At 34.3% G+C, this 17248-nt stretch overlaps 1 protein-coding gene across 2 annotated transcripts in view; it reads right to left on the bottom strand.

Annotated features, from left to right (window-relative positions):
* Window positions 1-17248, bottom strand: part of FSTL5 (follistatin like 5) — a 275638-nt gene that overhangs the window by 78963 nt on the left and 179427 nt on the right. For both annotated transcript variants that reach the window (XM_015623545.2, XM_015623546.2), the window contains exon 7: window positions 10583-10749. In XM_015623545.2, coding sequence (XP_015479031.1) covers window positions 10583-10749 — 167 coding nt within the window. The remainder of the gene's footprint in view (window positions 1-10582; window positions 10750-17248) is intronic.

Raw genomic sequence — 17248 nt, forward strand, 5'->3', positions numbered from 1 at the left:
AAAATGAACACAAGTTCTTTCAATTGCACACTTTAAAAATAAGACCACAAACTCCAGTTAAATTAAATGCTTATATAAAAATTTAAATGCAAATGAGTATATCACACTGAGTCATGACCACATTCCTGTGCTCTCTTTAAATTAACAGGTTCCACCTTCTGCGAGACGTCCATTACTTCAATTTTACTACTGCTCTGCCAATCACAATAAGCAGTTTTCTTCTGCTGCAACAAGAGCTAACTCTTTGTTAACACACTTCAAGTTTCTACAAGATGTACCAAAATAATTTTACTTGTTAGTACACCATTATTTGTCACCTGTAATTAATTTTTGCTTTTCTAATACTGTTTCCTGTAGTAGGCCCAAAATTTTTTAGTTGTGCAAGTCCTTTACAAAACATGAAGCTATATACAATGTATTTTTTTCACCCTTGTTCTTTGCATTTATTTTAAATAATGAGACAGCATGATTCATTAGAGAGATTCTATGCTACTGTCACCATATAAAACTATATTAATGAAATACCCTAATATGATCTTTTTCTTTATACAGTACAGTCTTTGGAAAACTGAAATATTCAGAAGTTCTTATTCTCTAGCTAACCCTTGGTTTCAATTATATTTTACTCCAATTATAACTCTATCATTAGCTGTTGCCAACTAATCATAGAATCCATGTCAGAAATAAGGTCTCTATGAATACAGAGGGGTGGGAGAAAAGGCAGCTTTTTCTTCCCTGCCTTCCTTCTGACAGGTTAATTGTTCAATAATCACAAGTTAAACTTCACAGCCTTTTTCATGAATGAATTTCTTGTCTGATGTTAAAACTAATGTATATCATGTAAAAAACATGAAGGTGAAACAAGATTTCAGTCATCTTTCATTAACTATAGGTTACAATAGCAGGAACTTCACAGAATTCATAGCACTTGCCAAATTGCTGCACAAAATTTTAAATATCTTGTAGACAAAAGTCATATGGCATTGATATTTCACTGTGCCAGAGTATGGCAATTCCATTTTATTTCCCATTAACACAAAAAAAACAGGTCTGTAAATACAGACTTTGGCCTAGAAGGAGCACAAATTCTATAAAGGAAGACATAGCCTCCTCCCAGTTACATAACAGAACTATTTGCAATGAAATGCTTAAAAAAACAGACACATAAATCCACTTTTAAACTAGAAAACATAACATACTTCAGATCAGAGTCCTAAGACTGTTTTCTTTTATTAAGGTAGTCTGAAATTTATTTTCTATGTAAAAAAAAATATTTTTCCCCTTTAATACTTATATTAAGTATCAATATGCAAATGCTTATCATTTGAAAACATTATTATATTTTCCTTAGAAAGTTCTAGAAGAAAAATGCTCATCAGCAAAACCAAAACATATTTAGCAGGTACTTTCAACTAACTGTCAAAAAATCCAGTCACTTCTATTTTACTTTATCCCTAAAAGTATAAGAATTCAGATTCAATTATCCTCTGTAAACTCACCTGAATTTTCCTTACTCAAGGACAATTTTTTTTATACCTAATCAAATCAGATATTATGTGGAAGCATTGTTTCAACTTCCCTACTTCTGGTTGTAGTTTTAAGCCATACATGAAAGGAGAATCAGATGGACATCGCTGATAGATCTGTTTCCTAAATCATACTAAATTAGGAAACCATTTAGTTTATTTTATCTCTCTTTTTGAACAGACCAATGGAAACACTCTGCCATGGATACAAAGGCTCTTGTATATACCCAAACAGAAGTAGTTCTGTTTGTATACTTTTGAAAAGGAAGCTCTAGATTATAAAGGTAGTTACATAAGAGTAGAAAAATGAAAAAGAAAGGAAGGAAGAATACACATGAGGGTGATAAAATTAACAGGTGAAAGAAAAATCAGTCTGAGCTGAAGTAGATCTAATTAGATATGAATGGGTACATGGTGTCAGGTATGTGAGTAGATACATCACTGACCAGTTTGATTCAGAGAAATCTTAAATATCATCATTTGAAAATCATGGCAGATATATCCTCTTCTGTTGTTATCCAGTCAGAGTTCAAAAGACTTGGTCTAGATAAACAATTTGGTTCATGTTTGCTTTTGCAAGCGTTACCAATTATTTTTCCAGTGGGTAACAATTTTCTTCCTGAGCCAGTACTAACTAAATGCCTTTGTATACTTCTGCAGTATTTAAAAAAAAATTATTGGTTTTGAAAATATATAAATGCCAGTGGAGCCAAGTTCCCAATAAATAATTACATCCTACCTATCCTAATTTTTCCTTCTGGGCTGCTTGTGATGGTGGGACAGAGAGGCTTTCTTTTTTTTTGGTATTTAAGCAATTGTGCCTCTCTGTTCAATGAAACAGACTTCTGGATATCAAAGTGTTTTTATTGCTGGTGCTATAGCCCTCCTATTTAATGTACTATAGCAATGATTGGAAAGTCAGGACTGTGAGCCACAGGAGGCCATTATTAACAAGGCATCTTTCTCATGCTCTTAAGAGGAAGTGACCTTTACTGCCAGCTGTAGCGTAGTCTGGGTTGCTCTTTCAAGACTTCTTTTCTAAAATAATAACCTGAAAAGCTTCAGTATTCTTTTTGTGTACTATAAAACCCTTTCACATAATTCTTCTGAAAGCTGTGAAAAGCATTAAGTCTACAAGGATAGCAAAACTGCTGCAAAATGACCTGGAAAAGTTGAAGAAATAAATATGTAACTAGTGATAAAATTATTCAGAAATGATGCTGGTTTTCATTTAGTTGATGGATGTATAGAGCAGAAGTGAAAAGTGTTAGTCTATAATTGTACATAAAAATCAAACTGCAAGTTTTCAATGAATTAATCAGAAATTAATACACAAAATGAATTTTCCAGTAACAGGAATATTAAATGCATTCATAACCTGCATCTTTATATACATATACAGAAAAGAATAGAGAAAACAGTGAATTTGATCTGTAAGAAAAGCTTAAGGAAGAAAGATATTATGAGTGAAGAAAAGATGCTTAAAAAGTTTCAGAAGTCATATAACACAGAATACAAAACAGCTTTCCACTAATTTGAAAATACAGAGAAGATGTGCAAGAGAGAAAAAAAATTAAATGATAAAAGTTCTGGTGCCTGAAACAAAACAGAGTAGGAGTTACTTCTAAACTCAAGCCCCAAAAGTACTTGGTAGACACCTGGATGTGCGGGTATCCTGCACCACCTGGATTAGCTTTGGGATGTTCCTGAGCACGCTGGTTTTAGGTGCAGGATAGTACTCCTACCCATTTGCCCAAATTCCATCTTTCATTATTCACTATCGGGAAAGACACGGTGGGAAATAAATTCTCCTGAAAAAATATGGGAATTGATCAGTAATAGATGTGATTATTAGTGGGGAAAAAATATAGCTCTGGGACTTAAAATACTTTTTACACCTTCTATAGTTACCACACAACACCAGTGGGCCTTGGAAAATATTACATGGCAGGTACATATCCTCAACTAATTGTGCCAAGTATCTGTTCCTACGGCTGAATTTGCAAGACCAACAAGTCTCAGAAATGGCTTTAAAAAATCAGTTGGCATTAGATATGTTATTATTAAAGGAACAAGGGGTATGTGGAATGTTAAATCTCACTGAAACTGAGTTGCATTACCATTCACAACACAACATCATCAACAAATATCAAATATTCAAATCACTCTGAACCCAAGGCTAGCTTCCTGGCTGATGTCCATATTCTAATCCTTGTGACTCTTGAGATAGGGACAATGGCTATAATAAAACTTGGGTTGATGATTACAACTGGAGTTACATTTGTAATGTTTAGGATAGCTGTTGTACACTGTAAAATTGTTTGTGTAATTTTCCTGCTATTTCTGTCTTTTCTCCTCTGACTTTTCTATTAATACATCACCCCCAGAGACAACCTGTGAAATGAAAAAAAGGAAGACACTGTTTGAGCCACAGGGAGATGTAAGAGACTTGAAGACCACAATTGCCTCAAACATTGTCAAGGCCACAGGAGTGACTTGCCTTATGGCAATTTCACAGTGTGAACTTAAGATAAGCACAGAAAACAGGAATTTGCAACAAGAAGGTGCTTATTCCAGGCTTAGAGGAACTGAAGTTTGGTAACACATCCCGGTTAATGCATCTGGACAAAAATTCTCACTATGGCAAACTGTAGGAAAGGAAACAGCTGCTTATACACATGCCACCCTAAGTTATGGGAACATCTGTGACCACACATGGGGTACCCACAAACTGGACTGTATAAAAGTGGCACCTCCAGAACGACTCTGGGACCCCCACTACCTAGAAGACCGGGGTGAAGAAAGACCCATGGGACTCCTCTGGACCCACAGTGTGGTGATTATTTTCTTCTTGATCTCTCTCTTCTTCACTCCCACCTGCTCTTTCCTATTTCTTTCTATCTCTGTACCACATCTTTACTGTTAAATAAATTCCATACTACTGATTTTGGCATATGGTCTCGTTTGCACCTTAATTCAGACAGAGGCATCTCTCAACAATCAGATCACAACAAGTGGAGTCGAAAATAACAAAACTGGCATTAAACTCAAGAAATACAAAGAAAAGGTAATAATGCATCTTACTTAAAAGAAAAACTGTGTAACAGATAAAGGGCAATTCAATATAGATAAAAATAGAAACATGCTGACTTTGATGAGTCACTGTTAATCAAATACAACCACCTCATCAGAAAAATCAGTAGAAAATATCTGAGAGATGTAACATATTTAAGCGTACATGTAAAGCATAATGTGCAAGGAAAACCTGAAACTAGGTTTTAAAGGGAACCTCACATACAAAGAAGCAATAAATATACAACTTTATACATACGTCGTGCTTGTAATACACAAAACACCACACAGAAGATCACACACTGAAATTGCTGCACTGCAATTTACTAATTAAAACTCAAACTGATCAGGCTGCAGATTTTGTATTGAATGAGACTGCCAGCTTTTTGCCTATGGAATTTTATTTGCTCATTGTTGGTCTATGAGTTACTGTCTTCTGGAAAGCACGAAGTTAAGAGCATCACCTCTGGAGGGAAGTAGGCTCTGCGGCTCCCTTCAGGTCATAGGACCGCCACACTTTCCCTTTCACAAGCAATAAGATGGCCCATGGCAACACCTCAGGGAGGAGGAGAACCTCCTCAGGAAAGAAACAAGAACATGCAGAGTTTGCAGCAGAAAATCAGAAAGTCAGTGCATTGATTGCAAGCAGGAATTCCCTCTTTTAGGACATTTGAGAATAAAGAAATGTATGTGAACTTTGAATATCTTTTGTCAAGGTTTAGGAATGGTACTCCCTAATGTAATGTTCCTACTGAAACTTGCCAAACCATGTGGAGTTTGAGCATGCCCCCTCCTACTGTGGCAGGCTGGAGAGGAGAATTGGAGGAACAAGAGGGAAAGAACATGGGTTGAGGTAAGAACAATCTACTGGAAATAGTAAAGAAATAAGACAACAAACAGTAACAGCAACAATACTAATGACACATTATACAAAAAATAAGTGAATGATTCATAGGTGATTGCTCACCTGCCCCCACAGATCCCCGCAAAACATGTGACTGCTCCCTTTGCCATGCTGCTTCATGTGGAAAGAAGCCCTTCCCCCATTCCCCAAAAAATGATGTGAGGTGGTAGAATACATCTGGGTCCTAGACATGCTCCCTCCTGGCTACTGCAAAAATTTAACATTCTAGCCAGAACCAGGACACTATTTGGTTTTGACTATTAATTTTCTCATTCTTTAAATTTAAGCCCTCTAGTTTATATCCTAACTTTTAAAAAAAATATATTTTTACTTTTAAGAGTTGCTTTATGTGATTCAGGGAAAAGATTGAAGAATATTTCCCTGACATTTATGGTTCAGCTGGGATTCTGTCAGAAGTACAAACACAAATGCACACACACACATTTTTCTCCGACAGGGCATTCATATTTCTAACCATGGTATTACAGTCATAACTGTGCTGTATTAAGAACAATTCAGAAATGCATAAAGAGAAGTTTGTATGTAGGTCCATACTATCCCATGGGAGAAAACAATGTGGAAAGGAATAATTCATAAGGTTCTCTTGATATTTTTCTTAAGAATAATAAAAGAAGGAATATAGAATGATAGGCTGGAAGAAAAAGAAGTCAGATGACCAGAGTCCTTTCTGGGAAAGGTGCTAAGTGTTTTGGACAATCTGGAAACCTTTCTGACACCAGTTTCTGATCAGAACTCTACAGAATGGAAATGATCATATCCTTTAGAGAATGTTAGCTTTTATTGGCTTTCTCCATTACAGTCTTTTGGGTTGTGTTTTTTCTTGGTGGGTGAAGGGCAAATAGGTCAAGAAGAAAATGCCGACTGCCACCAAAAAAGAGTGAGTTTTAATGTGCAAATTAATTTTAACAAGATAAGCAAATAAAAAGTTTTGCAAAAGAGATAACCTATACATAACTTCCAAAACCCCAAAATGGCAATGTTACATGTGCCCCATGGAGGCAGCCTAAAGAAAGATATTATGAGCTTTTCCCGAAAGGAAAAAGTTGAACTACACTATTTTATTAAACTTTGCATGTGGACAAAACAACTCAGTAGATCTTCAATAAATGTAAGAAAAAGAGCCAAGATCTTATAAGAAAAGTATGAATGCTCATATGCATAGGAAAGAACCCTGGGATAAAATATCATAAAAACAAAAAAGTAAAATAAGATATGCAGACTTATAAAAATGAATAAATTAACACTAAAAATGTAATATGTATTACATTTGGGAAATACATCTGCTGTTTTTCATACATGGGAATTATTATCTGTAATGAATAGCAGGTTAGATAAAAACAAGAGGAAAGTGGAAAGGCAACTATTAAATTTAAGATGCAGGATAACAGCAAGGAAAAAAAAGCCTTTCTATATGTGTACTGAAATATCATCAAAATGCCTTGTGGTATCAGTTATGTAGTGAGTCACAGCACAATTATATTACAATTTAAGTAAAATTTGCAGAGGCATATAATTTTTCATAATTTTACTTAGATGGGTGCTAATTATCCCTGCCTCCCATCAGTTTCAGTAAGAGAAGGATTAGTAGCAAGATGCAGTACTTCTACAAATAATAGTTCTAAGTACCATAAGAAGAGTTGAGAAGTGCTAAGGACTTTTAAAATTATCAACTGGATATTATCAGTAATGTTATTAACACACACTTCATAGAACATTTTTAAATATACTATCTAAATACAAATTTCTTATATCATCCTTTGAAAGTCAAACAGAATTTCTTAATATTTCTATAAAATGTCTTAGAATACACAAGAGTCATTACCAAGAGTCATTTTTAGCCACTCCACAGCTGACAGCTTTAGAAATATATCTGATACACTTTCAGTAGAGGAATAGGATATTTAAAAAAAAATAAAATATATATATATATATAAATTGAACTATCAATTTATATATATATATATATAAATTGAACTATCAATATATATAAATTGAACTATATATATATATATAAATTGAACTATATATATATATAAATTGAACTGGATTCCTTCCTTCTTGTTGCATTTTTTCATTTGACAAAATACTAGGACATTATATAGTTCTGAGTTTGTCCCTTCTCAAAGCAAATAGCTTAATTCGTATTGAGAACTGGATAGTGCAAAAGATTAATTTCTAAAGTATGAGCATTTTTTATGATTTACAAAATCACATTGTCACTACCACTTAGTCTGACTGGTTTCCTATATATGTGTTGATTCCCAGTTATGCTGACCTTTGATCCTTTTTCCTGAACAAAACCCAAAACCCTAACTATCTATCTTCTCAGGTCAGTGTTTGCCTTGTCATTTTCAGAAAATGTACTGCTCTTTACACAACATTATTAGTCTTGAGATGCACAGATGTGGTTCTTGAATAACTGAGTAAATTAAGAATTCCCAGAGTTAGGCAAACATCATTATAGTTTATAATATAGCCAGAGTAAAACTTAAAGTACACTGCCTCTGGGGACATCTTATATTATAGAAGGAATATAGAATCTAGAATTAAATAGAGATAGATCAAATCTGTGAAAACAGTGAAAAGTAAAATAAATTCTGAAGAAAGGAAGGTCTGGGGATGAATCTAACTCAATTTCTTTCTCTTCATTCTTTTGTTGTTTCTTTTTTTAATCCAGACACCATTAATTCTTTCTTCCTCCCTATTTTACTTTATCTGGAAAGACAGATTAATATCCCACATATATTTATTTGAGCTCTATTAATTTTAGTGCCTCACTCCGTGAATATTGAATCTGACCTTCTCTTTCTGTATTTGAATCATAACTAAACTGATAAAATTAAGGGACTAAACTGCAACATAATTTCCGCTTATGAACAATGAGGTTCCTGTGGATCCACTTCTCAGATTTGTCCAGGTCCCCCTGGGTGAAAAACACCTTTCAGATGTGTCAACTGCACCACTCAGTCTCATGTCATCTGCAGACATGCTGAGGGTTCTCTCAATTCCACTGTGTCATTGACAGAGGTGTTGAAGGGCACCAGTCCAAAGACAGATCCCTGAGGGACACCTCTTGTCACTGGCCTCCATTTATACACAATGACACAGCTGTTGGCTCGCTCCATCCATCCATCCATCCATCCATCCATCCATCCATCCATCCATCCATCCATCCATCCATCCATCCAGATGTTGCATTGAAGGCCTTGCAGAAGTCTAGATAGGTGACATCTCTCTGACCATTGCCATCACTGGATCATAGAAAGTCACCAGGCTGGTCAGGCAATTGTCCTTCAAGATAAACCTGCTCTAATGCAGATGCTTTGGATATCTGCTTCATCAAGGATTACCCTCTGCTCTTCCAGCTTTAGACTTACCTCTGCTGTTTCTTGCTCTTTTTTGTTCTATAATATCTCTCTTCCCCCCTGTTTTTTTATGCCCTTTTTTGTATGTTCTTTCAGAGCTGCCATGGGTGTGTCTGAGCTGCTGCCCTGCCAATGGTCCCTTGGGACTGGGATACAGCACACGACACCCTCTGTCCCTTTCCCTGAGAGCCCACACCTGTGGCCCCTGCTGCCAGTTCCTGGGCACCCAGCATAAGAACTTTCTGTGCTTGGTGGTTTTTTGGTTTTTTCTGTTTTGGTTCTTGTTTGGCTTTTTTCATACTCAGAAAGCTTAGAAATCACTTGCTCTTTTCATGTTTGCAAAAAAAGAGCAAAAAACTGAACCTTTCAGTCTGAAGCTGAGCTGTTAGCTTCATCATTCTCATTCATCATTTCCCCTTTTATTTCTGTGTGTACAGATGCATCTTCCTTTTTCTATCAACAGCTCATGCCAGCTTAGAAATTATTAGTAAGAGCTCCAAATAATAGTTTTGAACATCAGGAGTATTTACAGAAAGGTAACAAATATTGCACACAGCATCTTGTGGACATGGAGAAGACACTTTTCAATGTAAGTCATGTGATTAATATCAGACTAACAAAAGCAATTATTATTTAACAGAGAACTTATCAGATTATTTTGGGTTTATCCTAAGCCTCTCAAAAGCCTTAAAACTCATCACTCAAGCAAGATGAGCTTTTGAGCTTTGAAATTGTCTTTTATTTTACAAAGCATCACTGTGAGGAAGCTCGGTTTACCATCAGAACTAAGAAAACTAGAAATAAAAGAAAGATGATGTGTGGGAACAATTTCCACCTTAAAAATAAAACATTCATAAAAAAGAGAAATAAAAATAGACAAACAATTGATTGTAGCACTATTCTACACACGTAACAGTTCAGGTGATTTCAGACTCACTTGGGCTAGACAGACAGGGCAACTCCCAATGTGACAATTTGTCCACATTCAGAACTTTGTTAATATAAAATGGCCAAAACAAAGAAGCATACCCAGAAGCATACAAAATACAGATGAAAGCCTATTTTTAGTCTTGCAAGTGGATGTAATGAAATGTATGTAATGAATATACTAATTTCCTATTTTCCTCTGTATTTTTAGGTCAGGGCTATGTTAGGTGGCAAACACTTGCCTTCCTGAAAAAAAAATTATAAATTATACTAATATTTTGTTTTTCATTATTTGAAAGATACCATATACACAGGTGAATATTTGGAAGAATGGCCAAAACAACTAATTTTATTATGAAATACTTACTTTGGGAAAAAATATATTTCTATTGAACTATTAGAGAAGAAAAATATTATTATGATATGTTCATACATGAAAATGTTCATGTCACAGATTTCTCTTTTCTTTGAATATTTGAAGACTATACAATCCTGAATGTTTAATGCTGATTGTATTTTGGGCTGTAATTTAGCCCTCATGTGCTTTAATTGCTATATTTATTTTTTAAATGATTGGTCAGTGAAACATATTTTTTCTATATTTAACAGGGTTTCAAATAGACAGCAAATAAAAACAGTTTGTTGTGTATAATTTCCATTTCTTCTCTTTGAAACATCAGGAATGTGTAGCTTGTTATGCATCACTTTTTTATTATTTATGAGAAGTTTTGATAAAAAGGTGTTAAATAGAACTTTCTGTTACTTACACTGATATCTTCCAAATCTAAGCTGTTCAGAATGACATTGTTCCTCTTCCAGATGATGGGAGGTCTCAGGGTTCCCTGGATGGCACAGCTTAAGACACAACTCTGTCCCACTGTTGCTGCAGTGGTGCTTATTTTTTGATCTTCAGGCAGATTCAGCTGAACTACATCTGCAAAAAAAAGTATTGCTTGTAAGATCAATGAGCAGGAAGTTTCATGAGCTTAATGAGCATGAATATTTTGTATACTGGTAATTTAAGAATTTTGACTGGAACAAAAGTAAAAAGAACTTCCAAAAACTCCAATAAATTCAGCTTATTTCATATAAAGGTCAGTGTGACATTTAAATTAAATTGACTGAGAAGTACCAGCCTGTAAGAAGCAGCATTTAACATGAATGAAAGTGAATTCCAGAGGTAAGACTGTAATACACATGACTGTGTAATTGAAGTCAGAAGTTATCTAACAGTTAAGGCAGGCACAGTGGACTAGTCAGAACCTTTATTACATCTTTTCAGGCTAACTAGCTATTCATCATTAGTCAATGTTTAAAAAAATCTTAAAAAATTTTAGACACATGTGATGGGAGTCCAAAACTTTTATCTTTCTCTCTTCATCTATCTACTAAGTTGCTCCAATATTAACAAAAGGCCAATTCACTTCTATGACCCAGAACTCATTTGGACACTTGCATAAAAAAAGGAGTGATGTACATGAAACTGATGAAACTGATGACACTGCATACTTTTCCCTCTTGTGCAATTGCCTTAAGTTACATGCTGATCAGCTGAGAGGCAGCTTTTCACCTGTGGTGAGCCTGACTAAACATAATCTACTAAACCTACTAAAATTCTAGGATTTTGTCATATTAGACAAAAGAACATAGGAACTGAAGATCATCCAAATAAAAAAAAAAAATCCACTCAACTGCTAAAGCATGAAAAATCTCTGGTTTTTATCATTCATTCTTCAAGTAAACTACAGAAAGCATCATTCTCTTTTAGTTATGAAAATACTTTCATAAAAGAGACACATTAACTCTTTCATTATAGGAAAGAAGGAATTTTTAAGGAAGCTAAGATCTTCTATGGTTCATTTCAGCCTCATAGAAGCAATACTTTGAAATTAACTCTTCCCCCTTGCCCTCCTTCAAACCCCCCCCACAAGTGCAAGCATTAGAAAAGCATGAAAGCTTAGCTGTTCAATAATTAAATTCTTTATATTAATCCTCTAAAAAGATTTAAAGATTTGATTAAAAAGAATGATTTTATACTTAGTTCCAAAGAGAGGCCCCCAGACTCTTGCCTCCTTCAGAAGGAATGTGCTGTGTGACTCCTAACGTGAGTGATAGTGCCCACCAGCCATGCCCAAGTGAGACTGGTAATTTTTAACTAGCTGCATTACCTGAAAAAACGCCTTACAACAAGAGAAAAGAAACATACCAATTAAATCTACTCTTCTGCTGTTTACTGTACTTTTTAAAATCTACAGCTTCCTCAGAAGCACTTCAGCTTCTACGTTACAGGAGATGGTTCTTCAGTGACGCTGCCTTGCAGACTTCCTGAGACAGCTGCATGGCTACTGAATGATTCCAGATTTCTGGTAGCCAACTAACAGTACCCGTATTTTGCTTCTTTACTCAGCTCACTACACAAAGATCTCAAAAACGAGGTAAGTATTCTGATATTTCATTTATAAATTTATATAATCTGTATATTTCCAAGTCACTTAAATTTAGGAAAGGCACGAAGGAGGGATCATGAAATCAGCTGGTGTTACAGAGCCATCAATGAAAACTTCTAACCTTCACATGATAAACTGACACAGATAATTTAAATTCTAATAGATTTCAAAGCCTTTTTTCAATTAACTTCCATATTACTATAGATGCCTACCTAAACAAAGCCAGTTACTCTTACAGATTATAATTACAGATAATAATACTAATCTTATAACTTTTAACTATAAGATGACACTAGAAAAGAGAGCATCTATCAAATATAAAACTTAACATTTCCTGCATGAGCAAAGATGACAATCTGAAATCAAAACTGAGAGACTATCATATTGTTGACACCAAAAGTTCAAAACATTTTTTTTAAACTGCCTTGGTTTTAATAGTAATGATAACTTTATCATAAATAATAATTAAGATAGCAATGATAATAATAACAACAACAATAAAAATAATATAGGGTGTTAACACTAATTTTGCCAGAAAAACTCCCTAAGAATTTCTGAAAAAATTCTCAGTCTTCAATACAATACATTGTTGTGCCATTTGCAGTTTTTATCTCATGACTACATTGTAACAAAAGGGCAAAATGCAGAATTTAAGAAAAAGAAGAAACAGTTGTACTACCTGGAACTAGTCAATGCACTGATGTTATATATTCTTTAAAAGTTATGAAAACACTCCTATTCTAATAAATGCTCTAGAATCACTTCTTTCCTGAACATATATGTAAATACTGAACATTTATGTAAAAACCTTCATATATCCTACAATTCTGTATATTTATATTATTATTTAATAGGAAAAAATGCACGTAAGTTACATTATAGCTTTTCTTGTTTCCTTGAGAGAAAACTCTTGCACATATTTTCTCCTCATGGGGGAGGGATGGGGGTGGGGAAGGTACCACCCAACCCAAAAAGGCTTAAACCTGGATTACCTTTGGCAGGTAACTCCCTGAAAATTCCTTTCTGTTATATACCTGCCTGTAACCACAGTGAAAGAGGCAAACACTGCTGGGGTGGAAGGGGTGTGGTGTGTGCAAAAAGCTGTCAGGTGCACAAAGCAGCACATGTCTCAGAGCTCAGGCACTATGACATTCCTTTGGAAATATAAAACATATACCTAGGAATGAAATTATGTATTTACCATCACTTCTTTTCTCCTTGAAAGAAATAAATGTGTTTCTGAGAGCAAATACTGTTTGGACAGATACTGAAGTTGTGTCACTAAAAGATACTCCTGACTAGGATGACTCCTAGCTTTCCCTCCATGTTGCCTTTGTAGATCAATAATAACAGTTTGAAGTTTAGTCACACACATTTTGTTTACTTAATGTTAAATGAAAAAATAGAGTACAGGTTTACAAAAATTGGAAGCAAAATTAATTCTGTTTACTTACCCCATCACCACACAAAAAAGTAAATGTGGGTATTGTTGGTTACAGAGCAGTAATATTATAAGTAGACAGTAGAGACTGCATTTTATAGCTTGCTATTTTTAGAAACATGGATCCTCTGCTATGGTGTACCATATTAATGAGTTTGTTTGTAACTCCTCCAGATGCAGTATCAATATGACATGCATCCTTGGCTCTTAATTATAAAAGTTACTGGATACACTCTTTTAGATAGTGGGGAGAAATGCAACCAAAAAAACCAAACCAAAACAACCCAAACATTTAAATTAAAGCTAGGAGTACAGTTGCGAGACTAAAACAGTCTACTGTGTAAAAATATCTGTCTGGAAATAAAATAAAGCTATTATAAAATAGGACAAAAGGAGTGAAAGCAGAATAAATATTAACCCTTGTGAGGACATTTTAGAACTTTAACACTGACCAGGGAAGAGGAACACTTACTGAAGAGGCTCAAAAATATCAAAGATTTTAAACAACAAAGCAAAACCAACCAACCCCCAAAAAGTAAACCAAATCAAAATGAATCATTTAAATATGAGCTATTCCTGCACTGGTTGAGAGGTGGTTGAAAGGGTTTGACAAATTCCCTGGCTGCTGAAGCCATTCTGCAAAGCTCCCTACACTTCATCCTGCTTGATGGTCCCCAGCGAAGTTCTTCTGGCTCCTCCCACCTTGTTTTTGTTACTGAAATTATCACTGTATTTGATTCAGTTTGGATTTATCCTTCTTTAAAACACATTAAAGAAAACTTCAAACAATATTTAGGATTAATGAAGTGGAATATATCAACTAATACGTATATTTTCCTGAAAGACTTTGGTCAATATGTGTGCATGATGCAATTTCCATTTTCACACAGATCTCATCTGTTTCCTCACAGTTGCCATGTAAATGACAGGAGGTCCACATAACTCTCTTCTACTCCAGTCTTTCCAGTAGATTACTTCTCAGCCTATAGTATAAATTCTTACTCTTAACCAAGTATAAGAACTTGTACTTTGTAACAATAATTTTCATCACTTTTGCTGTGCCATGCTTCAAAGTTATCCACTTCCAATCTTTAAGAAATTTTGCTTTCCAGGTGGTCTTCAGAGAACTTCTATAATAACTCCTTCTCAAACTGGTATTTTGGCACATCATCTCCTTTTCATCATGGTCCTTATGCATTTTATCACTAATTCTCATGATTTTAGGTGACTAAACAGATCCTAATATGTAAACATCCCAAGTGCTTTACTGAAAATTATGAAAGCACATTCTTTTCTCATTGGTTCTCTTTATCTAGAATCTGTGTTACAAAACTACTTTTCTCTGTCCTTCAGTTAAAATTAGATAAAATTATAAATAGTTCTTCTATCATAATTATCTAAGTACTTTCTGATATAAATATATTTGTGATATCTTTCAAGAATGTCTTCAGAAGTTACTGAAATCAAATGAGAAATTACATCGCTCCAACTGAATCAAGAAATACTGCAAATGATGATCAATTAGGTTAGAATGTAAGTGCTTGAATTTTCTCAGTTCAACCAAAATGTAGTAATTAAACTGAGAAAGGCAGGAAAAATGACTTTTGAAAGCTGACATATTACAAAAATATTCCCATAGCAAGACAGATAAATAAATAATGGAACCTTATTTTAAGCATTGTTGTTTTCAAGAGTCATACATCTTGGGTTGTCCTTCTTAGTATGATTTAAGTTTTATCAATATTCTTGTAAGTCAACAGATAAAATTATATCTTTTCACTCTTAAAACAGTGGGGCAGTAGGGGTCTGTTAGGAAAATAAAAGGATAGTGAGAGCTGCACAGTGCTTTGACCAACAATTCTCTGTTGTTAATCCTAAGCACATTGGGTCGATCTGCATAACACAGAGCTTGATGGTCTAAATTTGGCACATTTAGGGAAAGAGTTGTTATACTTGGATTTGAGTTTGCTGAAGAAGCTAAAGAATAAATAGTAAAAGCAAGGTTATTTCAGTTCTTTCCCTCTACATGAAAAACTCCGATCTCCAACTCCTTTGATGGTGCAAATGGCCTGTAGGGAACTGTAGGGAACAATCATAAAAGTCATTTGTGGTCTTACAATACCAAGTCAGACTGCTAGGAAGAGAAAAACTGAAGTATATGAAATTTATTGAGGCTAAGTAGGTCCTTGCTGTCTCTTATGATGAGTAAAGAAAAACCACAGTATCACTCTAAATAAAACGTTTTTAAAGGTAAAAAGGTATGAGAAGATGTTACATTTATAGTCTGTGTATCACTTTATAATTGATTATGCTGTTAAAGGGAGAAAGGGAGGAAGCTCTTACTCAACTGTAGACTGCCATGGATAATTAATACCATTAACAAATGTGCAGTTTGAACTTTCTCATTTGCTTCCATAAGTTCTTTGTATTTATTCAAAGCAGCCACAAAACTCTTCCACGTCTAAACTAATGAACATTATGCTAAATGGTACCCACTTTTAAAATGAAGACCGCATCAAGCCTGTATTTATTTTGTTTGCCTATTTCAAAACTAATTTAAAATAAAACAACTTTTAAAAGCAAGCAAAAAGCCTTTTGTCTATGAACTACAGTAAGCTCTGTACTTAATGCATAACATTACTTGGTGGCTTGCATTAGCTGAAATGCAGCTAGGTAATGTGCCTTTTACTCTTCTGGCATTGATCCCACTTTCCTTAAAATGACATAACAAAAGCATTTTCATCAGTGTCATTTTGCTGTTCTTTGACAGTAATTTTAAAATAAGCACACATCACCATTAGCATGACTAATTTTGCCATTATCTGCTGTATATTCTGCTTTGAACTTGCTGTAAACATATTATTCACATATTCAGTAGAATGTTTCAGTATGAAAAGTAACAGAACATGGTTCATGAGTGCCTGTTCTCTAAGATCTTATGCCAGCAAATAAGTCTTTCTGTTCCTAAAATCCATGTAAAAGCACACACACAAACACACCAAAAAACCCAAAAAACAAAAACCAGAAAAACTTAAAAACAAACAGACATAAAAGCATAAATAATTTTTCATGACTCCTTAATGTTTTAGCTGCAGAGCTCAGATTAAAATTCATGCAGTTGTTGTTACAAAAAGCTGATAGCTTTTAATGTTATAATTATCATTTATTCATCTCTTGTCATCACTGACAAGAGACTTGTAAAACATTTTTTTTCTGAAAATATATATTGTAATGGTTCCTGTTTTTAGGAAGTCCTGTAGAACCCAATGCCATGATAAAAATTGATAGAATTTATAAAAAAATTCAAAAAAGCACAATCATTTCTCTATTTATTTATAGTACTAGTCGATGAAATTAATAGACAGGGTCATCCCAGGAAACATTTATTTGATATTAGAACTTAAAGCTTCTCTGAAAGACAAATATAACTCCAAGGTTTCTGTTTTTTTTCACATGAATAGAGTATATTTTATTCAAATATCTAGAAATATTGAGTGCTTCCTGTTTTAAGGATAAACTAGAATATATCAGCTGACTTCTTGCTC

The sequence above is a fragment of the Parus major genome, chromosome 4 (assembly GCF_001522545.3).
Source record: "Parus major isolate Abel chromosome 4, Parus_major1.1, whole genome shotgun sequence".
Classification (NCBI taxonomy): domain Eukaryota; kingdom Metazoa; phylum Chordata; class Aves; order Passeriformes; family Paridae; genus Parus; species Parus major.